Source organism: Vitis riparia, chromosome 5 (genome assembly GCF_004353265.1).
Source record: "Vitis riparia cultivar Riparia Gloire de Montpellier isolate 1030 chromosome 5, EGFV_Vit.rip_1.0, whole genome shotgun sequence".
In the NCBI taxonomy this organism is placed as follows: Eukaryota; Viridiplantae; Streptophyta; class Magnoliopsida; order Vitales; family Vitaceae; genus Vitis; species Vitis riparia.
Genome location: NC_048435.1, coordinates 17972355 through 17996397, shown reverse-complemented (window position 1 = coordinate 17996397; position 24043 = coordinate 17972355). Strand labels below are relative to the sequence as shown.

The window sequence follows — 24043 nt, the reverse complement described above, 5'->3', positions numbered from 1 at the left end:
CTAAAGAATATTTTACATGTTCCATAACTTACAACCAATATGATAAGTGTGAATAGGTTGTGTACTGACAATAATGTTACTGTGGAATTCTTTACTAATGGATTTGTGATGAAGGATCAAGCTTCAAAGAAGGTTCTTCTCCAAGGCAACCTTAACCATGGTTTATACAAATTGTCATCTTCAGCTTCTGGTAAAAAATATAGATTCTAATGGTAATAAAATTGTTAGAAGAACAAGCTTGGCAATTGAGGTCCTATGTATGTTATTTGCATTACAACTTCCCAATAAGGTAGTTCTATGGCATTTTAATTAGGCCATCTTGCACGTAAAATAGTCAATAAAGTTTTGAGTGCTTATAGTATGCCCTCAAAACATTGGATAGGTATTTGTGAACTTTGTCAAATGGCAAAGAGTCATCACTTACCTTTTACTTTGTCTAAATCTAGAGTCTCTTAGCCTTTTGCTCTTATACATTTTGATCTATGGGGTCCTACCGCTATTGTTAGTGCTAATGGAGTAAGATACTTTGTACTTTTTTCTAATTGACCATACAAGATTTTCTTGGGGTTGTATCTACTAGCTTCTAAAAATCAAGCTATCTCTACTTTTCTGCAATTTAAAGTGATAATTGAGACTCAATTTTACACTAAAGTTAGAGTGCTTCAAACTTATTAGGGAGGGGAGTTTCAAGCCTTTATTGATACTTAATGTAAATTTAAGATTCTGCATAGAGTATCTTGTCTTTTCAACAAAACAGTCATGTGGAGAGAAAACATAGACATGTGGTTGAAATATGTCTTTCTTTGCTTGCTCATGCTTCTATTCCACTTAAATATTGACCTTTTGCTTTCCAATCTACCTTATATTCGATTAATAGACTTCCTACCTCTATGTTGAATATTTCTTCTTGATCCGTATAAGACTCTTTACCATTGTCTACCAAATTATTATTACCTTCATGTGTATGGCTGCATTTGTTATCCTTTTCTACATCCTTTTAATTGTCATAAACTTGCATATCAATCCGTTAAAATATCGGCTATAGTTCTAAGCATAAAGGATATCTTTATTTAAATATGTCCAATCATAAAATACATATATCACGACATGTTATTTTTTATGAACTAGATTTCCCATTTGCTAAGTCTTCCATAGTTCAGACTCCTTATTATGTTTCCCCCTCTCATTGTGTCCTTCCCTTGGTAGTACCATCATCTCCAATATCTTCCCTCTTACCTTCCCCATTATGTCCACCTTCAAAGTTGGTTTCAATATCTAATTCTAGTGTGCCAATTTCCTTTTCTAAGGTTACACCTATTCCAACAACCGAGCCTCTTTCCTCTTATGTTCTTACTATACTTGTCATCTCATTATAATGCGTGCCAAAAATGGCTTTTTCAAACTCAAGTTATTTTTGTCTCCTAGTAAGACTATTTTTCCTCCACTTTGTGAATTGAATTCCTTTAAGGAAATTGCTAAAGTTCCTGAATGGCAATAGGCTATGCATCTTGAATTTGAAGCTCTTATGAAAAATAAAACATAGGTCATGATTCTTCCTTGGTCTAATCAGAATACCATTAGATGTTAGTGGGTTTATAAATTGAAGTTTAAACCTAATGGAACTATTGATTGTTATAAGGCACATTTAGTGGTGAAAGGATTTCATCAAACTCACGGTTTTGATTTCTTTGAAACCTTTAGTTTTGTGGTTAAACCAACTACTATTCGTGTGGTTCTCTCTTTGGCATTGAGTAGAAATTGGTCTATCCAACAACTTGATGTTCACTGTTTTTATTCTGTATTTTAAAAGAAAATTTTAAAAAACACGGTCAAACAAGCCCTAAATCATTTTAATTGCTTATATACTAAGTTATTTTTAACCATAAATTGTAATATTAAATTATTTTACTAAACACCTATCAAAAATACCAAAAAATTAAGGTTCATCTGTTCTAATTTTCCCTCTTTCCACCTATGACTTTTAAAAAGTGCACTATCATTTCCAGCCCCGATGTTTCTTGATGCTTTTGTTCAACTTTTACTCTTTGAATCAAGTACTAAATTCCTCACTCTATTAATATATCCCCAAAAGTTTTGTTTCTTCCTATCTTGTCAATAAGTTTCAATAGTCAAGCAAACAATCCTCATACCAAATTTTTATATTCATTTTAGGTTGAAGAAAACATTGAATTTCTTAGATATCATCAACCAATGTTATTTTTAATTGTTAAGGTACTATATTTCTTAAATATCTTTATTTTAATGTTTTTATAAATTAAAAAATAATTTAATTGTAATAAAATTATTTGTCAATACTAAACTTATCTACAATTAGTTGTAAAAGATTTTAACACTTTGAGACATTAATGTGCAAAATTATAAAATTCTGCATATTCAAGCCCCTCCAAGTTACATTCCACTTATGGAGTGTTTGGACAGTGGTGAATAGACTAAGAAAAGTAAAACAGATACCTTGGATTGATTTTCCTAATTTTTAAATACCTTGGGATGAAAGTGCAACTCATAATCGATCTCATATGTAAACTACATAGTCAATTAATGTTCAAATCAATCAAATCGACTAGTTCAATCCGATTTTTAGAACCATAAAAATAAAATACAATAAAACTTTATAATAAATTAATATTTAATTAATTAAGAACTTCAATTAAATATTTTTTTAAATTAATCTAAACTTGGGGCCACCGTGCTAAACTAATAATTTGATAAATTTATAAAATAATACATTATAAAAAAAATCTATGTAGTTTCATATAAAATCCACATATTATAGAAATTAATAATTTTCTAATGTGTAATTAAATTCATATATTTTATCAAGAATCATTCGTAAAATATGTGTTATTTCTTCTTAAAATTGATGTTTACTTAAATCTCATCTTTAACTATTCCTAATATGAAAAAAAAGGTCTGATGTAACATTCTCGTACTATAACAAAAATTTATTTAATATTATTATCGCTATGGATGCTTCTTAGTGCAAGATAGGTTCCATAATAGAATTATTCCAGATATTTAATTAATAAGTAATTAAATTAATAAATTATTAATATATCATTTAAATAATAATATTCACTTAATTAATAGAGGCACCCAAAAATTTGTACAAGGATCATTTTTTGAATCTGTTATTTTGCTTTAAATCCATAACCAACATCTTCCCAAGGCAAAAATACTTCTTGCCAATTGAACCTTCATCAAACATAGCTATGAATACAATATCAATTTGTAAACATGAAGTGATGGGCATGAGAGGATAAGACACCAAATCAGTGGCCACAATGTAAAGAATTGGATGGGTCTTTACGCAAGGACCATCAAGGCCAGTTTGGGGTTTCCCCGATTCCCATTAGCAATAATTGCAAAATTTTGGCTGGTAACGGACATTTACCAAACTGCACCTTAGCCACGCATTTGACAGATCCTTTGTGATAGGGCCTTCAGGAAGCAATGAATCTCCCATAATTTTAGATATGCCCTCTACCATTAATTAATACTACTACTTGTATTAACATCATAAATAATAAAAATCTTCTTGTAAAATATTTAAATTAATCGGGGAGTCTTAACATAAACTCCAAGAGATACAACCACAATATCTAGCTAGTAACCTTGTATGACCTCATCTATAAAATTCTTAAGGTTCTTGTCAGATGATCCACCTTCCATCACAGCCTCCCTTGCCAAACCCTTCCATTTCTTTGCATTCCTTCTCATTTCTTTCGCCTCCTCTCCATCTCCCATGACCAATTCCAAGCACCTCTTAATCTCATCGCTTTCAACTATTCCTTCTTGGTTCACGGTCACGCGTACAGCCGTTTTCCACACGTCTTCGGCTAGCTTTGCATTCGTGGATTGGTCGGTCCACTGAGGAAATGCCACAACTGGCACCCCAGAAGCCAAGCTCTCCAAGGTTGAATTCCACCCACAATGAGTCACGAAACAACCCAGTGATGGACTTGAGAGAACCTCAACCTGAGAACACCATGGTACTATCATCCCTTGTTGTTCTAATTCTGCGTAGCAGCTTAGTTTATCTTCTTCTTTCTCCTCTTCTCCCTTCTCCTTGGCTCTTATGACCCACAGGAAAGGCCGGCCACTGTCCAGCAATCCACGAGCAATCTCCTCAGACTGTTGCTTCGATAACACCGCAAGGCTTCCAAATGACACATAAATGACAGAAGATTCAGGCTTTGAGTTCAGCCATTCAATATAATCCTTTGAACGACGGAAAAGATCACCTCCAAATGAAGTATCGGATGGATCTTTTCCACCCAAGAAAGCGGTTGGAAACAAGGGTCCAACTCCAATCGACTTAAACTTACTGACGGCCCTTAGGGCCTCTGGTTCCAATGCATCGAAAGTGTTTATCAGTACCGTTGGGTTGGTATCACGGTGGAGCATCTCTAGGTGCTTCTCAAACGCTGAAAGGACGAAGTTGTATTCATTTGCATTTGAGGGGAGTAGGAAACAGGGAATGTCACGGCTACTGAGCAAGGGCAGTCCTGGTAATTCAATGGAAGGCGAGGAGTCACTGACTTTCTTGCGAATGAGCTCTCCATAGCCACAAAAATAATAATAATAGATATTAAAAACAGAGACAGGTTGACTCCAAAAAAGTGCGGAGGGGATGTGAAGACTACGCGCCACCTCTGCTACCCAAGGAATCAGGATGCCGTAGATTATGCAAGTAACGGGACGACCTTCATTAGCGCTGGCTATGAGGAGGTCGGTAAGAGCTTGGGAGCCAAGACGCTCAAGCTCAGACATGAAGCCTTGGAGGGCATCGCTTTGCTTGAGGCCACTGTCGCAGCCATCCGGGAATGTGACAAATTTTAAACCATCCATGGTGGGGGTTTTGGCCATGCGCTCACTGGCATAGGTGCTAGTGACGAAGGTGACATGGGCACCAGCCCGTATGAGGCGCTTAGCCAGTTGGAGAGAAGGGTTGATGTGGCCTTGTGCCGGATAGGTTATCACAATGAAATGGGGTTGTGTCATTGTAGGGGAAGAAGATGAAGTGGAGATACTTCGGTTGGGTCTATGCAGAGGATGATCAAATCTGACTTGTGTTTCGAACTGAATCTGCATCTGCATCTGCATGGGACTCTTTAAATAAGGAAGGCAGAGTATGGAATGACGTTTGTAATGACGAATTTGGGGAAACAGAGCTATGACGTTTGCAATGATGTTTTGGAGGAATTGTGAGCTGCTTCTTCCTCTTTGTTTTGGCTCAAAGACTAATTAATTTCAAGAGATGTATAACTATCCTGTCTCACTTTATCTTCTGCTGTACACTGACCGGTAGTTTGTCATCTTCTAGACGCGACCCAAAGTTAAGATGTAGAGACCATTTTCCAATTTAGTTATCTTCACATGAGAGAAGTGCCTATTATGATATCCGACATTGAAAAAGAGAAGAAATCCATGTCGACTATTTTATACATTGTTTATAAGTAAAAGAATGCATATTCTATAGACCTTTTCCTTACAACTTGGATCTATCACTACTATAAAATATGAATTAATTTTAGGTGGTAGAGGTAGAATTTAATGTGCTTAAGATAACTTTCAATTAATCATATTTTAATTATCTGACTTATTTAAGTTTTGGACTTTGGTAAAATCAATTTAAGTTTTGTTTTTCTTAAAATATTAGATATTAAGTAATAAATTTATTTAGTCATAGAAAAAACTGTAGATAGAAAAAATTTCTCTTATTGGATTAATAATTAAGAAAGGTTTTCTTATTGGAACAATTAAAAAAGGTTTCCGGATTAATCTAACCAATTACTCAGTTAGAGATCATCTTATTATAGGGAAGAACTAATTACTAAATAGTAAACAAAACACAAACAACAAACAAATAAATAAGGGCTCATTTGACCGTGCTTTCTTATTCTTGTTTCTAAAAATTGTTTTTTTGTTAGAATTGTTTTTAAATTAAAGCATAAAAACAGTTTTTTAGTATTTTATAAAAAAAATATAAGGGTGTTTGACAAGTTGATTTTAAAAATGGTTTTTCAAAATAAAGAACAAAAAACTTATTTCGATAAGTTGTTTTTATTTTTTTTTGTTTTGATTTTATAAAAATATTGTAAATTCAATTTATATAATATTAATTAGATTTAATTGAAGTCTTTTCAAAAATGAAAATAGTTTTATAATTACAAATAAATTAAAAAATAAATAGTTTTTAGTAAAACACAAATAATAATATTATAATAAAATCATAAATTAAAATTTTTATTAAAAAAATATCACCTGTTACAAATATAAATATATTGACATCTTCATAATTTAACAATAATAATTTTAAAATAAAATCATTAATTAATATTCACATATACACATTTACTACTCAATTATGATATAATATTCTAAAATATTTTGATTTAATCTATAATTAATTGGATCAATATTTTTAATTCTAAATTATTCTTAAAAATTAAAAGATTCATTTAAGAATTTAAATTTTTAATTATGTTTGACTTAATTTATAATATATTTAAATTCAAAAAATATAGTTATGTGTATAGGAAAAATAATAAAATTATAACTTATAATTTTTCAATTTGATTTATTATTTTTTTAGTGATTAGATTTATTTTTTAATCCATTAATAAAATCAATACAAAGTATTATTTGATTTGAAACTTATTTTTTTTAGTATAAAAAATTATAAAAATATAACTATGTGTAGAAAAAAAATAATAGAGTTATTCTAAGCATATTTTTATTTATAAATTTCTAGTATTGATGGATTTATTATTTGAGTGTAAAATTATTTTTAAAAATTGTTAGACTGATCAATGAATGAAACACATTAATCTTGCTTTAATTTGGAGTTCATTTTCTTAGTGAAAAAAAAAAATTAAACAATAATTCTATGCAAAAGAAAAATAATATAGTTATTTTAGACCAATTTTTTCAATAAATTTATGGTATTAATTGAGTCATTATTTGAGCTTCAAGCTTTAAAAAAAAAAAATATTAGACTTGTTATGAATCCAACATATATGTTTTGCTTAATTTGGAGTTCATTTGCCTGATAAAAAAAAATTAGAAAATAATGATTTGATATAAAAGAGAAACAATAAAGTCATTATAACCAATTTTTCTTCATAAATTTATAGTATTAATGAGTCTATTATTTGAGTTTCAAATTATTTTTAAAAATTACTAAACTCATCAATGAATCCAACGCATTAAGTTTTGCTTAATTTGGAGTTCATTTGCCTAGTGAAAAAAAATATTTAAAAAAATTAATGATTTTATGTCGAAGATAAATATTAGAGTCTTTCTAGACTAATTTTTGTCCATAATTGTTGGTATTAATTACATCATTATTATTAAGACATTGAATTTTATTTGTACGTTGGTAATTTTATTCTTTTTAATGTTTAGTTATAGAAGTCCTTTTAAATAACGATTTGCTCTTCATTAAAGATTAAGTGTTTATAGGGAATTAAACCAAATTCCCAACCTGTGAGAAACAAAAAATAGAGAAAACACACGTCAAAGAAAAAACAATTACACACACAAGACAGTATTTACATGGTTCGGTAATTTGCCTACATCTACGGAGTTGTAGGGATATCACTATTATCAGGGAAGAATATAGAGTATAACCACAATAGCTACAATATTTTCTCTCCATATATAACACGGCAACCACACCACACTAAAAAACCCTAATTACAAAAGGTGGTTCCACAATGGGCTAAACGGACCCAACATACCTCAGTAAATCTCCCATTAAAAAGTCATGCAATATTATTCGGGTCGAGTCATCAAATCAGATAAAACAAAACTAGGCTCCACAAAGCCCAACAGTGTTGTTGTTTGTCTAATCGAAAAGTCATAAGTACATTTAAAAAGATTTCGCCTATGACAAGTTAGACTCTTATGAGGTATAAAGAGGAATGGTACCTTTTAAATTAACAAAAAATGATTTTTTTAAAAAAGTTAAATGAAATAGTGGATGCTCAACCGGGTAGCAGCACTCAAGTGCTGAGATCGCTTAAGCGCTTAGCACCGCTCAAGCATTCAAGGCGCTCAAGTGGTGGTTAAGTGTACTTGAGCACTCATATTTTTTGTTGAAAATAAGAGAATATTTTTAAAATTTTCATGTAAATTAGATTTGGAAACCTATTCATATCAAACCCTTTTAGGTTATTTGCCTGTAAATACCTCTCTATAACCCTCTTAGGGTTAGAGATTAGAGAGATTTCAAAAGAAATCTTAATTTCTTTAGAGAGAGTTTCATTGAGGAGAAAGTCTAACAAGCCTTATCATTCTCTATCTTTCATTCAAATGATTCAAGCTTTGAATCTTAGTTGAAGACCTTCATTCCTTCAAAGAGGTTGAAATGTATTCACTAAAGTAATAAGAAATTGTTGTACCGCGGACGTGAATCAAGTTATAAGTACTGAAAAGTAAGTCTTTAAGGTAAAACAGTAATATAAATCTATATAATTTGATCTCATATAGTAGAATTAGATTAACGGTCTGAGATCTTGTGGTTTTTTCTCAGTAATATAAATCTATATAATTTGATATCATATAGTAGAATTAGATTAACGGTCTTAGATCTTGTGGTTTTTTCTCTTCATAGCGAGTATGAGGGTTTTCCATATAAAAATCCTTGTGTCTCATTGCTTATTTTTTGTTATCTTCATTGCATTGCCAATAATTGAATGAATTAATCATCCTTAACTTCTTACAAGGAAAAAGTTAGTTATAATATTCAAACAAATTTTTAAATACACTCATTCACCCCTTTGAGTGTTACCCTATTGAACTTTCGAGCATTTTTAATTATTTAAGTTCTAAGTTATTTCTAAAATTACTAAACTTGTCAATAAATTCAATGCATTAAGTCTTACTTAATTTGAGTTTCATATATCTAGTGAAAAAATAAAATAAAATTATTCTATAGAAGAAAAACAATTGAGTCTTTCTAAACCAATTTTATTTCATAAATTTCTACTATCAATTGCATCACTGCTTGAGTTTTATTCCATAAAGAAGAAACTAACCAAACTATTTAAAATAAATTTTAGTCTATAACTTTATAATATTATTGAGTTCTATGACTTTTTGATAATAATTAAATCAATATTTAAGTTTAAGATTATTTTTGAAAATTAATAAATCTTATATATATTTGATTTATAATTCATTTGCTTAATAAAGAAGTTAAAAAAGTTAGAAAAACACGTGTAATTTAAAGAAATATCATATTTAAATATTTTTTATATTGATATTAGATTATTAAGAGAGAAAAAGATTAATGTCATATTTAATTTTATTTACTTTTTATGATTTTTAAAATTTTCTTAGTGTTTCCATTTTGTTTTAAAATTTGGCAAAAATAACTTTTACTTATTTTCAAAAATCAGTTCTCTATTTCACTTTATTTTAAAAAATTAAGAGGAGAGAATAATGAATAAATAGTGTGAATGCCGTAAAATTAAAAATATTTTTCAATATGCTGTATTTTAAAAAATAATTTTTAAATGACCTTACTTTTTATAAAAAAATTCGGGTTTGGTGCCCTCTTAAGGATCACTAGTTTGCAAATATATATATATAGAAATAATGAGTAAGAATGTGTCCTGAATGTCTACCGGATGGGTCCGACTTCCCCGCCAATTCCACTCCCTTTCCCGCCATCGCCCCTTTCACTCTTCCCCGCCAAAACACATCTCTCTGTACAAAAATCTCCAAAAAAGCCTCTCCATCCCAAAAACCCTAAACCAGAAGCAGCCATGGCAGCCAACTCAAGCTCTAAGAAACGAAAACAGCCTTCCTCTACAGGCATCTTCACTCGCAGTAAATCTCAAGTCCACATCGGCGGCAATCGATCTGGCCGTAAAAGGCTCCTCACTACACCAACAACGACATTTCAATGGTCGGACTTGCCTCAAGGAAAGCCCAGAGGGAGATATGGGCCTCGAAGCCGTCTCGATGAAGGCCAGATTTCCCACATTGCTATCAAGGATCTCCGGGCGCATCGCGTGTTCTCTTGTTGTAATCTGGACACTGATAAGCCTCAAATCCTGAAGGATGGATGTGGTTATCCTGATGGAACGGCCTCGCTTGAGGGGAAAGTCGGAGTAGAATCTCTCAGTCCAGATCGGAATTTGGATGACTCGACAGAGAGCAGCAGAGATGATCCGAAGGCGGCTGCCATGAAGGAGAATGCCGGGTTTTGTGACGAGAAAAATGGTCAGATGACACCGCCGGATGCTGATATTTTCAGCAAGCCAGAGGCGGATGAAGGTGAGGGAAATGGAGCTCAATGTGTGTCCCAGAGTACTGAAAATATTTTGCTGAAGCAGCCGTCTGGGAGCATTCGCAAAAATGACTCCATGTCGAGAAGTAGATCGGTAAAGAAGATAACTCATTTTCACTTATGTTTTTATTTTTCTAAAATCTGAAAATGTGACAGGATTGACACAATAATGTGATTTCTTTTTTAGATGTTGGCATGGGATTAGTGCAATTTAATTACTTTGGCGATTTGAATTCTGGGTTGTAGGTTCTCAATCCATGTTCTCGGCTCAAGTTATTCAAAACTCCAGGCTCCTTCAGCTATAGAAGATTGCTTCCTTATCTGATGGATATTGCAAAAGAAAATTCCTGTAAATTTTTCTATCTTGTTTTACCATCTTCTTTTCTCAATAGAAGGGAATATATTGAAAGGCTAAGTTCTAAAGTATTATAACCAATTCTTATAGGTGCTTCAAAAAATGTTCAATGCCCAAAACCCGAGATGGGCTTAGAAGAAAAGCCACACCCATCTTTGCTGGCTTCTCACAATGAAGAAATGTGTGAAAACAAATTGAATGTGAACAGTTTTCAGATAGAAGGTAATAATGTTGATTCTGGTGCCCTGCACACAGCCACATTGACTCCCTCTGAAGGATCTATTAATGATAAGAAGCTGGATTTGATATCTGATGAACACCTTGGTGAACCCCAGATTGCATTAGATTCACAGAAGGAACGAGAGTCGCAAATTGAACGGGTTAAATCAGATGAATCTAGTAGGTTGGAGCCTCCCAATGATAATTTGACAGTGATTCAGGGAACGGATCAACCAGATACGCTACCATGTATTGTCACTTGTGAAGCTTTGTCAAGAGAAAAAACAGTTGTTGAAGTTTGTCATCAACCATCTGTAGATACAGAAGAGAACTGTGTGACTCCAGATATGGAGTTAATTACAAATGTGAAGTCATCAGATACAATTAATTTTGAGCAAAACTCGTTACAAGTTGAAGCATTTGCTCCTTCAGGATTTCCTGATGCTAGACTCCAGAAGGGGATTCTTAAAAGAAATCCACGAGGCTGCAGGGGACTTTGCAGTTGTCTAAACTGTGCTTCGTTTCGCCTCCATGCTGAAAGAGCATTTGAGTTCTCTAGAAATCAAATGCAAGATGCTGAGGAAGTAGCAGTGGAATTGATGAAGGAACTATCTTACTTAAGGAAGATGTTGGAGGAATCTGCTGTTGGAGCCAGTAATGATGCTTTTGTCCATGTCAATCAGGTAAATATTGCATGAACTGAAGATCCAATTTCCTGACTCTTCTTGCTTTTTTTATTCTTTGTTTAATGGAAACACCAAATGGAAATACTATTCCATTTCAAGAAGTTTGAAAACCTTTTTATGCTGCCAACATAAGTCCTCTAAGAGCCGGAGCCTCCATGATATTAACAGAAGCATCACCTGGCTTCACTGAATAAATTCTCCAAGGGTAGCTATTAGTTCCATTTATTTAGAAAACAACTTAGGTAGTCTGATTTTCAGGATAGATATTTTCAATCCAGTCAATAAAGTCACCATGCAAATATCAAATTAGTAGAGTTTAGCTTTACTTTTCTAATCCAATTAAGAAGATTGGCCTTTTGATAATTCTTATTGCTGCCTTAGCCCAAACTACCTATGTTGAATCGTCACCCTTGGTTTGAGTCCAACATGCTCTATTTTCATTGAGGCAGAAATTCCAAGACAATTAAAGTAATCAATGTATTTTGTAGACTTCATCCATCCAGTTAATGGTAGGCCTGATTATGGACCCAAAATTGACACAAGTTCACCATTTCTTTTAGTTCATTATGATCTGGATAACTTACCAATACGTTTTGGTCTTGTAATGTTCATCCAAATGCCATGACTATCACTAAGAACTTCCCAAGCCAATTTAGCCCAAAAGAGGGGAAAAAGAAGAATAGCTGTGTTTAAATCATTGGTCTTCCTAATGCCCAATCCAGCATCTCTTTATGTTTTAAAGACCTCATTCAAAGCCACTAAAGGCATGGAAACCTTCAGGGTCCATGTTCTTACCTTGAAAAAAGCTCCTATTAGTTGGAACAATACTTGGGGTCTATTGTTTCCAGTTCAACTTCACCAAGATGCTTTGCACCATTTTCAAAATAGGAACTAACCTAGTTTTAATATGCACCAGCCTCTTCGGTATGCAATTTAATTCTCTATTAATTTGAACTTCCGTCCTTTTCGTTTCTTTGAATAAATTTATTCTATTTGAATATTAACATAAGCTGGCTACTGAAGATGCTAGTGACATTGGTGTTTCAAGAGTAGATCTAATTTTTCAAAATAAGTGTTGGATCTTGTTAAAGGGCAAAGTTGTTGGTTAAGAACACTTCTGAAATCAATGAAAATAAATAAAATTATAGTTAACATGTACAAATTGTCCATTGTTCTGTTCAAATCATCTTCATATTTGTATGCATATGTGAAACATTTTTTCTGTGGCTTTGCTGAGCACATAGTTGTTGTAGTTAACCCTTAAGAAAGGGTGGCATGTATCAGTCTGCAAGATTAACGAATCAATTTTTAACAAAGAAATTTCTTTACTCTTGTTGAATCATGAGTCTGGTACATCACTATGCATCTATCTCATGGAAGTTTATCATTTTGGAATTTTGGTTATTTTATTTGTAACCAACTATAGTAGAGAGTTTGCATGTGCAATGGATCTCAAAATTAAATAATGACATGAAATGAATTGAGCCAGTTAGTCAAAAGCCCCAGCGGAGTAACTTTCTTCCTCAAGAACCACTTAATCCTGTAGACTTTTTCTAATGATTAGTGATACTTTTGTTTTATGATTGGCTGGTTTTTACTGGAGATGGATGGCCAAGATATACCTAGCTTGGAATATGAGCAATCTTGGTTTACAAATATGCTTATTATTTGGTATTCCTAGCTTGTGTCATATGGCTAGGTATTCTATAATATGTTTTGCTCCCTTGAATCTGTCATACAAATTTGAACCAATCACATTGTATCTTTGGATAGAGTAGCTCATACTTATGTTCATGGTTTTTGCTTCTTAATTGATAAATGTTGATGCATCTACTGAGCTTTCTGATACAAGTCAAATACCTGTATTTCCTAAAAAGATTGGGAATCTCACATTGTAATTCTTTAACTTCCATCTTCTACCATCATAATCCCAATGTAATGAATGATATAACTTTTCCATGTTAGCTTTTTGCTTGCTAAACTTTCACCATTATTTTGTGTGGCCATCAGTGCTAGGTATACCATGTGTTTCATTCTAATACCCATGCTTGTGCAAGTATTCATTCATTTCTTTTGGAGTCACAAAAAAAAATCGCTTTTCAATACTTTAGGACTAGGTATGCTGTACCATTAGTCATTCATGAGTTGTTCATCAACCTATTTTTTTCTTATTGGCTTGAATATACAAATTCTGGAACAATCTTTTGTCCTCAAAAAGCTTGAGGAGTTTTCTCTGGTTTCTATGAAACTTTGCCTATTGCTATATCTAATTTTTCTCTTGTTCTTTTTTTCTCTTTTTTTTCCTGTTTAACTACAGGTAAAAGATGCTTGTGAGAAAGCTTCCAATGCAGCAGAACTAGCAAAAGAACGACTAAAACAAATGAATTATGACCTCAACATTCACTGCAGAATTACAGTGAGTGCCAACTTATTCTTTTTGCCTTTTTTAATTGATTCCACTGTTTAAACACCATTTTCCAACTATATCAAAAAGGTCTTACTATTTGGGACTGGAAATCCTTGTCCTCCTATTTTCACCTCCCTAGCATGCCCTTCTTTTGTTATGGCACGAATGATCATTTAAGTGTAAAAACACAGTAATCATAAAGAGGCAGGCTACAAGCTATTACTTCACCAACAAATGTTGGACTAATTATTTGTTATAATTTTCTTCTGTAACAACCTGCTAGTTTTACTGTGCGTGGGCAGCATAATTGACTTATGCTCACAGCCCATATGCTTACCTAAAGTACTCCTTAAGCTTAGTTACTCTTTTTCCTAACAGTGTTTGCAGCGGCCAAGGGTGACGTTCTCCAATTATGTTAATGAAAAAGTCATTACAAAGACAAGCTTGTCAAGCAAATAATTTTGAAGGAGAAAGAAGATAGAGGACAAAGAGTTTTGACATATTCTTCAGATGGTGATATTAATTTAAGGCATGTGTTGTGCAAGGCATGCTTGGTTGTTGTAGCAGGTCTTTCTTGTTCCAGGATAATTTGCCTTGCAGAGGCTACAGTATCGGGGATTTGCTCGCGTGTTTTTGCCAAGTGTAACAGTAAGTGACATTTAATGTTGCTGAGAAGTTGATAGATATAATTTACCTGTGGAAGAGGGCAAACGATAGTTGTATAAAAGAAAAATCATGAATCCAGAAAGCTATGCTTGCCACCACACACAACACTGTCTGCATTTATATGTAGCCATTTGTTATGGATTTCAGCTTCTTTAGCTTCATGTCTTGAAGCTCTGTAAGAAGCTACTTTAGCTTCAACTAGTGTGAATATCAGCATCTTTTATGGCTTTGATTTGAAGAATCATCTTAATTGCTTTAAGTTTGGAATATGTATACCTAAAATGATTTCACATCAATAAATTCTTCTCTGTGCATTGTTATGGATTCCACCTATTTTTCAGCTAATTTTTTGAGAGATCTGTTTAGATGTAGGTTCCCTTAATGTGAATTTTGTTGTTTTCGTGGTGCTGATTAGAAGAATAATTATAACTGCTATTAGTTTGGAATAATTCCAGTTTAGCTTTAGCAAATGTGATACGGATGTATTCATGGCACTGATCAGAAGAGCTCTTCTAAAAGGGTTTGTGTTTGGAATATGTACTCTTGAAATCATGTCTCATATAACTCTAGGATTGTGGTTTTGTTTAGTCATCTTTGAATTGCAAAATTATGTTCCACAGGATTCAGCCTTTTTAAAGATTGTAAAATCTTTTATCAGCAACTGGAAATGACAGTTGCCAAATAGTGAGGATAGATGAGCATAGAGAAATTTTTAGATTTATCAGTAAGATGTAAATGTGCAATGTCTAAGCATAACAAGCTTAAGAGTGGTGTCTTATCATACTTCTTCTCGGTTGTGTTAAGGTCATTATCTAGCAATTAGTCTACTGAAGCAGGGTCTGAGTTTAATCACTCTTTGGATCCACAGTGAGCAGGGGAAGTGAGGTAAGTAGATGAGGAAGTGAGGTTAGTAGGTGAGGAAATTTTCAGCATGGATATGAAGCTTGGTTTAGTTTTACAACTGACATGTAGTTAGGAAATAAGTTGATGTCTGTAGGATTTTCTATAGACAGTGACAAATAATTGGAAGACCATTCCAAAGGAGGAAGACTTGTTGTCTTAATATTGTATACAACTTTGAGAAATTTTCAGGCTCTTCAATCATTCTGGAGTTTCTTGTCCTTTTAGATCTCTCTTTCACTCAACATGGAGTATGAACATCCTTCATATTGAATTATTGAGGTGCAAACAGGATATAGCAATTTCAATTTCAACCTCACCCCCTTCTCACCACTCAAATGAGATGCCCTCAAACAATAACTGCCTGGTGATACAAATTCTAACCATCAATTGTCAACTGTTTGAAGAGTGGCTGAAGTATACTTTTGTTACATTAAACCCATGATTCAAGCAACAAACAATTGTCAACAATATAGTTTATTTAACCTCTTAAGCACCCAAACAAGTGGAATATGCACAACAGAAGTACTAAATGATCTCTACCATGAAATATAATACAAACTCAATTCTTTCTTTTAGTAGAGATCCTTATCCTGTCTTCCAGAGATTAAACTTTTGAGTTTTTACACTCAGGAGGAAGGCCTTGAGGGAAGCGTTTGTAGTCGGTACAATAGTTGTAAATCATGAAATTTTTCTGAACCCATCTCAGTCGTCTTCGGCTATTGGCATCAAGCTCTTGGAACTGCCATGCACTATTAGAGAATGAGTTTGAGGAGGTGGAGGTGTAGGCTCTGAAGTTCCTGTAGTATGCTGTAAAGGGGGCTTTGGACCAATCAGTTTTCACCAACCCTCCTCTTGTGGCCCAGTCGTCCGCATTCCATAGGCTCGAGTAAATTCTCATTGGTTGGTTCTTTGGGAAGGGAACACCCATTGATTCTGCATTTCTGAATAGTCTTATGGGAGTATTATCCACCAAGAAACTGAAAAGAGAAGCAGCTACTGTGTCAGTTATTGTTAAAGCATAGTAAACATGGAAGTTGGCTTATTGGTTTTGGGGGAAATGCTTTATGGTGATGGGAAGTGGTCTCCCCTGAAACAAAAAACATATAGGAAACCCAAATGGAGTGAAATTATGACGGAAACATGAAGAAATGTGGAAGTAGGAGCCTGGGGATTACTAGTCTCTAAATTTTTATTTCCCCTGATTTTTCTTGGCATTTCTCAATCCTTTCCTTTGTGTTTTCTGCTCATTATTCATTGGATTTCTTAGTTACCCTGCCTTTTTGCTTAGTTTCCACTTGTTTTTCATTCTAAAGCTTATGGATGGTTAGTTGAGTGTGCTCTCTTACATGATCTGCTGGGGGTTCCAGATGACGGAATAGGTGTGGAAATTTCTAGTGGGGTCGAACCAGAGATAGAACTGTTGCTCCCTGTTCCCTTTCCCTTGAGTGAACACATTAGTATGCAGGATATATGGATCCCCACTAAGGTTTCCTAAGAACTCGAAGTCGATCTCATCGTGTGTCGGTCCCTGAGACGACAACTGCAACACAAACAACGGCAGCTGATTGTTAGTCCTACATGAAGGTTGGCAAAAACACTTCATACCAAATGCATACTCATAAAGATGATATATATGCAACACCCTCACCACCCTTAAAGTAAATTTTAGGCAGGAAAAGTCAGTTTAAGCTTTAGGAGTTATCAAACATACATAGTAGGCAGTGACAGTGCCAGCAGAGTTGCCAGCAACTAGCTTGAGTTGCATATCGATCCTCCCAAATAGATACTCTCGCTTGGACTGGAAGCCAGAGCCAGAGACCTTGTCGAGGGACAGAGAGAGAAGCTGCCCTCCATTGAACATCTTAGCACGATGATCGCCCCATGTTATGTCAAAGTCTTGATAGAAGTTACTAGCAGAGGCAGTAGCCACCATCATTGCCAAAACCAACACCAAAACTGAATACTCATATGAAGAAAACCCCATATTTCACACACAAAAAGAAAGATGGAGAGTGTGTGTGTGTGCAATGTAGTATTGGTGAATGAGTGGATGGTGAGCTTCAAGGGGAGAAAGAGAGGCTATATATATACATAGGACTTAGGAAAGGAGGATAGACACAAGGGATAAAGGAGAGGAGGGCATATGATGATGAAGCTGGTGCCAGCTTAGCTCAATCAAAGCTGGAGCTTTCCCTTTTGTTTGTGTATTGGGCAGTTCGGGGTTTTTTTTGGAGGAAAGCTATAACAATGACTTGAGGTAGGGCAGTCTTTGGATATGATTGGAGGAAGGTGGTGGTGGTGGTGGTGGATGACAACCATTGAGATATGGGCAATTAAAAATCTGAAGAGTGTCATTGGTTTTGGGGCCACTAGTAAATAGATGCTTCTGCCATTCGGAGGGTGCCATCTGGTAAAATGAATCTAGTCACTGGCATCTGAAGAAGAATAATACAGTTGGTGGGTGCTCCCATGAAAATCTCTGTATTTTTGGTTGAGATGAGAAGGCAATGGGCCAGAGGCAGGTGAGGGAAATGAAAAGAGTTAAAGGAGAAGTTGTGTGTGAAGGTGTGTGATTAATTTAAAATCAAAGGAAGTGAGTAGTGAGTAGGTAAATTTTAAATAAAATAAAATATAATTAAATTTTAAATTACTTAATTGATATATTAAAAAGTTAAAATATTAAAATAAATTTAAAATAATATATAAAAAAATAATTTATTGAATTTAATTTTTTTTATTAATTTTCTTTTCTTTTTTATTTTTTCTCAAATTTTTTGAAACTAAGAAGATGTCATGGATAGATATTTGCGTGCGTTCTACTTCCACAAGTGAAATTTCTAGAAAAAATAAAATAGTAAAAAGATTGATTTTATAAGAGACTTGGGACTTTTTACCTAGACCTACCTAGAGGTGTGCAATGGGCCGGGTCACCCCATTTTGGCTCATGATCCGAAATGTCAAAAGGTTGAGTTGGGCCAGCACAACCCAATTATTGTAGTAGGTTGGGTTGACATGACCCGAAGGAGCGAGTTATGTTAGGCCTAAGGAGATGACCCATTTTGCTATCGTATCATCACGTCAACTCGTCGTATTGATTCAAATATTACTTTTTACTTTTTATTTTTTTCATTTTTATTACATGTTAAATGTCTATAATACTCCTCTCTATAGACTAGTTAGAATGGTAAAAAAGTGAATCAATACACTCTTAACACCGTAAGTCACCTACCAAGTAACAACATAATTAATGCACATCAATAATTCAAATTAAGAAAATATTAAGTATCAAACCAACTAAATTTTAAATTTAAACCATTAAAAATATATGATAAAATTTGAATTATTAAACGATTAATAATGTTTTTGTAATAAATATCGAAACAGCATGCTATTATGGTAGAACCTTAAAAATTAATAATTAGATTATATGTAATGCATAAACAATCCGTGAAAGTAAAAAAATAAAAAAATAAAAAAATAAAATAAAATAAAATAAAATGCACAAAATCACCAAATCGACCAAAAATTCACCATAGGTGACAAAAATCAGAGCATGCTTAGGTCATCAATTCAACCAAAAGTATGCTAAATCATTAAATTTTCCAAAAATTAAAATCACACCTAGCTACCCAATTGTGAGCATAATTAATCAAATGTATATCACATGACCAACCTGCCAAACTTTCAAAAAATTAAAAGAAAATAAAATAAAAAATAAAAATAAAAACTTTTTTCTTTTAAACTAAAAGCTGAGAAGAACGAAATTGAAAAATGACCGGAAATACAAAAAAAAAAAAAAAAAAAAAAATCTAGAAAAAAGAAGGATCATTCTTTAGAGAATTGAATATGCATGGAAGATTTGATTACGTGGCATGCCATTGAAGATAGAGACCATAAGGATTGTTGATATCCAATTTCGCATTGGAGCATATACTAATAATCACGTGTCACATAAGGATCAATGGAGGAAGAAAGTTTTATATCTAATGAGCATCACCGAGAATACGAGTGTTATGCAGGTTTACTACCATGTCAAATTCAACATCTATACAATACCCTACTGTCCTCAACTCACCTTAGATGAAGCATTCACTTCGAATCAAGTAGGAGTTAATAAGAGCGGTTGGAATTTGAATTTATATTTTACCAAAAAATAGAGTGAAGATAATTTTTTCATCCAATTTGAAATACTTTTTTTACCTTTCCTATAAATAAAGCAATGGGGATTTTTATTTTTATTTTTTAAAATATTTAGATTTCTACTAGTCAAAATATATATATATTTGTATCATCACAATAAATCTAAAGACTATAGTGATATAACATAGAGTTACAATGACTCGAAACAAAAGCAAAACTCTAAAAATTTAATTAAATTATATAATTTATTAATATTATAATTTCCTATACGGTTGAGTACATAAGATTCTTTGAATGTCTTTGTTAGAGTTGGGTTTGGGTGAAAAAGTGGATTGACCCGACCCCATCCAACAAAATGAGAGATGACGAGAATAGTTTTTGGGAGTTAAAACTTCATTTTTATTACTATATAATCATTAGAAAAAAAAAAAAAAAAACTCTCTCTCTCTCACTCTCTTTAAGAAAAGTCAAAAAAACATATTTCTGCAAGAAAGTTCTCTCTTTTGATTTCCATTTTTTTTTTCTTCATAAAAAAGAAGGTTAAAATATTTATGCTGTGAAAACAAGGTGTTTTCAAATTTTTGTAGTTTCAATTACAACTTAAAGTAGAGAATTCATTGGTAAAACAATCTATTCAGATTTTAAGCATTTCAGAAGATAATCCAAAGTTTTATTTCCATTAATTTTAATTTGAGTGAAGATAGAAGCACGTCAAGTAAAGGCAATATTGGTCTAAGTACTAAGGATGAACACATTCTCAATCAAATTTAAAGAGGGGAACTATCTAAACAAAAAACTTATTATTATAGCTGTCTATTCCTCTTCGGGATCAATTGAGGAAAAAAGCATTGTAATATCATCTCATTTCTCTATACACATATTACCATCTCATCAATTTTCATAAAGAGAAAGTACAAAGAATTTGTAGTAATTGTGTGGTTGGAGAAGGGTGCATGCATGTAGATAGCATTGCATGGGGATATATAAGTATTCCATCAATTGATTTTCATGCACTTTGTCTCTTATGGAATTTAGCAACCTCTAATCTTTGACTTAAAGAGGGGCAAGAGGAAAAAGGGAGAGAAAAGCAACCTTAATGTTTCTTTCTTTTTGGAGGTATATGTCTATGTTGTTTAATATTGTACGTTAGGAATGCAATATTCTCAGGCTATTCGGATTTGGGAATTGGAATTAGCTTGTATACCAAGCTAGGTTTAGGTTTCTTTTATGTTATATAATAAACTTGTGGACCAAGTTAAATAATGTCAATTTGATAAATATGTTTGTAATTAAGGTGGTGTTTGTTTTTTGGCTGAATAGAAAAAAGTCAATTTGATTTTTTTCTATTACCCTGTTGATATTAACTAACATGATTAAAATAAATTTGTTATCAATAGGTTTAGTTTAGCTATATTGGTCGATATCAACAAATTACCTTTCACTGAATAGAAAAAGTTAAAATTTTGATTTTTTTCCATCCAACCAAAAAACAAACACCACCTAAGTAATTTGATTATAGGAAAATTGACAAATCCTACACCTATAACTTTACCCATGAAGATTTGAATATGGAAGTAAAGTTGGTGAAAAATGTGAGAATTTTTAGAAATTTCTCTTTAAGATAAAATTAATCTAAAAATAATTTCAAGTTAATTAGTAATAAATTTGTGGGTTAACTTAATTGTTATTAATTAAGGATCCATGGTATTTTCAAAGACTAGTAAATTTTTATGTAATTAAATTTATGGATTTTTTTTTATGTTTAATAAAAGCAATTTTAAAATATAATCTTAAATATTAATTATAGTAGTAATTTTTTTTTTTTTTTTTTTTTTTTATGTTGAACATCATCCAAATAAGATTTAAATTGTGAAATATGAGAGTAATAAAAAACTTTTCCAGACAGGGTTTTAAGGTAATTTGAATACTAATATTTATAATCTAGTTTTAAGAGTTACTAATCATGTTAGTTTGTACATTGGTCTAAGATTGACTTAAAAATTTATGTATTTATTAGGAATTTTAGCTAAATCAAATCATAATTTCTTATTAAAACCATGGAACTATATTAATTGAAATAATTAAAAAAAAAACTTGTTATATTTACAACTGCAACTTAGACGGGTTGATTGGGTTGATGACTAGCCAACCCGAGCCTAATCTGAATTAAGAAACAATCAACTTGAGTTTAACCCAACCCAATCCCTAATCCGACATACTCAATCTAAGTCCAACTCAACCTCATTTGTCTAAGTTTAGGTTTAATTCGAGTTGTTTAAGTTATACTCAAGTTGATTGGGTTGAGTTAAGGTTGGTTGGGTTGTGCAATTTAAAATCCATTTATATGAAACTTAAATAGTGAATAAGACAAAATTTCAAGATCAACATGTTGCAGTATGTGGCTCATATTGAGGGAAAGACATATATGGAGAAAAATGGGCAAATGTTGGAGTGGAGTAGAGTGGAACGAGGAGAGCATAACGTAAATTTATATATTTTTGGTGGAGAATCCTAATGCAAACAACATGCTTAAACGACTATGTCTTAATGAAAATCAAGGGAGAAGATAATCCATTTGATGTTCGTCAAGTAACTTGACATCCTCAGTGATGGATTTGATCGGGAGATGATCAATTTTCTTGCTGCAAAAGATTTGATGAAAGGAGTCTGCAGTGATCAAGTAACCCATGCCCTTGGGAAAAGCCTCAAAATCGTGGTTGATAATTCTACCTCTCTAGTACTTAATCTGATTTTTAATATGCTCAACACAAAGATTAGTATAATCAATAAGGCAGGATAGCAAAGTTGGCCTTCTATTATGATAATAGAGAGAGATATTATGTTGTATAGGTAATAGGCTTCCATCAGAAATCCATTATGGAGCTTTGCTAATGATGATTGCATCAGGAAACTTCTTATTCATCTTAAATCCTTGTAGCAAACTTAAAGCCAACTTTCTTCCAAAATTTATTGTCTGATTAGGATCTAAATAGAAAATTTGATGAACCAATCCACAATCCAAGAGTAACTTTGGAGTTAGGATCAATTTATCCTGTTTGTATGGAAGATAGATTGGCTTATAATACTATAGGTTTAGGCAGACACGACTAATCTTAAAATTCCTATTAGACTTGCAGAACAATTGTTTAATACCTTGTTGGTAAAGGAAGGGGGTCTTTAACAATTCTATAGAACTTAGAATCGTAAAATTCCATGTCTTTGACAAAATTTAAACTTGGGATATGCAGGCTAGGGATGGTTGAGAGATAAAGATGAAGGTATTGAAGATAAGAAGAAATAAAAACTTGTTTGTCTTCCGCCATGGGTTTAGCTTTTTCTTGGATCAATAGGCAAACATCTTGCTTAAGAGAATACAACATCTCTTTCTTATGAAAATACATTCTTATCTTAAAATTCTTCCACTCATTCTCACTCAATTTTACTTCATCCACTAGTGAAACGGATTGCTTGTTCTCACCATTTTCTAGTGGGGAAAAAGGGGCTTGATTCACTTGCTAGACTTTGAGAAAGTCAACCATTTCTAGTTTTCTTTCCAAAGTTTTACATCTTTCCTACAAATCACAAAGACTTTTGAGATAAATAGATAAAGGGTTAGTATCATTAATAGATGGATTTGTGGGGAAGGAATCCTCCACAAAAGGTAGAAAACTTGAACTTGCTCCTTTATCCCTGCTAAGGGATGGGAGAATCTTAAGGGTTTTTTAATATAGTAATTCTTTTGACATGCTACAAGAACCTACAACCTCAAAATGCTCATTGTATAACAACATGAATTTTTCTGGAATGACTTAATAGGTTTTCTTAGAATCTTAGGATTTCTTAATAGGCTTAAGAGGTTGTTTTTCTTTTTTGGGGGTCATGATCCCGTGAATCCTGCAAAAATTCATGAGTTAAGAAATCAGGGATTGAGTTATTTTATCATTTAATATATTCAATTTGAAAATCAAAATTACTTAACATAGTTTGCCATCTTGCAAAAATATGCTTAGAAGCTATATTTTTAACATCTTATTGTAAAACTGATTTTGTGGATTTGCCATTAACTCTTAATAAAAATTCTTGGTTCAAAAGATCATCTTGAAATTTTGAAATACATAAAACAATGTTTAATTTTTATTTTATTTTATATATAATGATGTAATTGAGTTGGGCATTATTCCAGATTCTTGAAGTAAACTTAACTAATCTCTTTTGGTTACGATCTTTTTGCTTAAGGATTCCACCATAACCCATATTTGAAGCATCAATCTCAACAATCTTAAAGGTTTCAGGATCGGCCAAGGCTAGACATGGTAGAGTCTTGACTTTAGACTTAACAATTTTGA

At 32.7% G+C, this 24043-nt stretch overlaps 3 protein-coding genes across 3 annotated transcripts; 1 reads left to right on the top strand and 2 right to left on the bottom strand.

Moving 5' to 3' along the window:
- Positions 1-3502: 3502 nt before the first annotated feature.
- On the bottom strand, positions 3503-5175 carry LOC117913870 (crocetin glucosyltransferase, chloroplastic-like). The gene has a single exon (XM_034828965.1). The coding sequence runs from the start codon at positions 5122-5124 to the stop codon at positions 3625-3627; it is 1500 nt and encodes a 499-aa protein (XP_034684856.1). The 5' UTR covers positions 5125-5175; the 3' UTR covers positions 3503-3624.
- Positions 5176-9659: 4484 nt separating this feature from the next.
- On the top strand, positions 9660-14981 carry LOC117914062. Its single transcript, XM_034829228.1, has 5 exons — positions 9660-10415; positions 10568-10670; positions 10767-11578; positions 13899-13997; positions 14367-14981. Exons 1-5 carry the CDS (start codon positions 9795-9797, stop codon positions 14445-14447), a joined length of 1716 nt encoding a protein of 571 aa, XP_034685119.1. The 5' UTR covers positions 9660-9794; the 3' UTR covers positions 14448-14981.
- A 982-nt stretch (positions 14982-15963) lies between these two features.
- Positions 15964-17619, bottom strand: LOC117913911 (xyloglucan endotransglucosylase/hydrolase 2-like). Its single transcript, XM_034829029.1, has 3 exons — positions 17269-17619; positions 16904-17097; positions 15964-16534 (listed from the first exon to the last, which is right to left on the bottom strand). Exons 1-3 carry the CDS (start codon positions 17539-17541, stop codon positions 16162-16164), a joined length of 840 nt encoding a protein of 279 aa, XP_034684920.1. The 5' UTR covers positions 17542-17619; the 3' UTR covers positions 15964-16161.
- Positions 17620-24043: the final 6424 nt, after the last annotated feature.

Excerpts from the sequence above, each read along its gene's own strand:
- LOC117914062 (XM_034829228.1), top strand. The coding sequence starts at position 9,795 with ATGGCAGCCAACTCAAGCTCTAAGAAACGAAAACAGCCTTCCTCTACA. Across the intron at positions 10,416-10,567 it reads CCATGTCGAGAAGTAGATCG|GTTCTCAATCCATGTTCTCG; the intron begins GTAAAGAAGATA and ends TCTGGGTTGTAG. Across the intron at positions 10,671-10,766 it reads TATTGCAAAAGAAAATTCCT|GTGCTTCAAAAAATGTTCAA; the intron begins GTAAATTTTTCT and ends CAATTCTTATAG.
- LOC117913870 (XM_034828965.1), bottom strand. The coding sequence starts at position 5,124 with ATGCAGATGCAGATGCAGATTCAGTTCGAAACACAAGTCAGATTTGAT.
- LOC117913911 (XM_034829029.1), bottom strand. The coding sequence starts at position 17,541 with ATGGGGTTTTCTTCATATGAGTATTCAGTTTTGGTGTTGGTTTTGGCA. Across the intron at positions 17,098-17,268 it reads GCACTGTCACTGCCTACTAT|TTGTCGTCTCAGGGACCGAC; the intron begins GTATGTTTGATA and ends TTTGTGTTGCAG. Across the intron at positions 16,535-16,903 it reads TGGAACCCCCAGCAGATCAT|TTTCTTGGTGGATAATACTC; the intron begins GTAAGAGAGCAC and ends TTCTCTTTTCAG.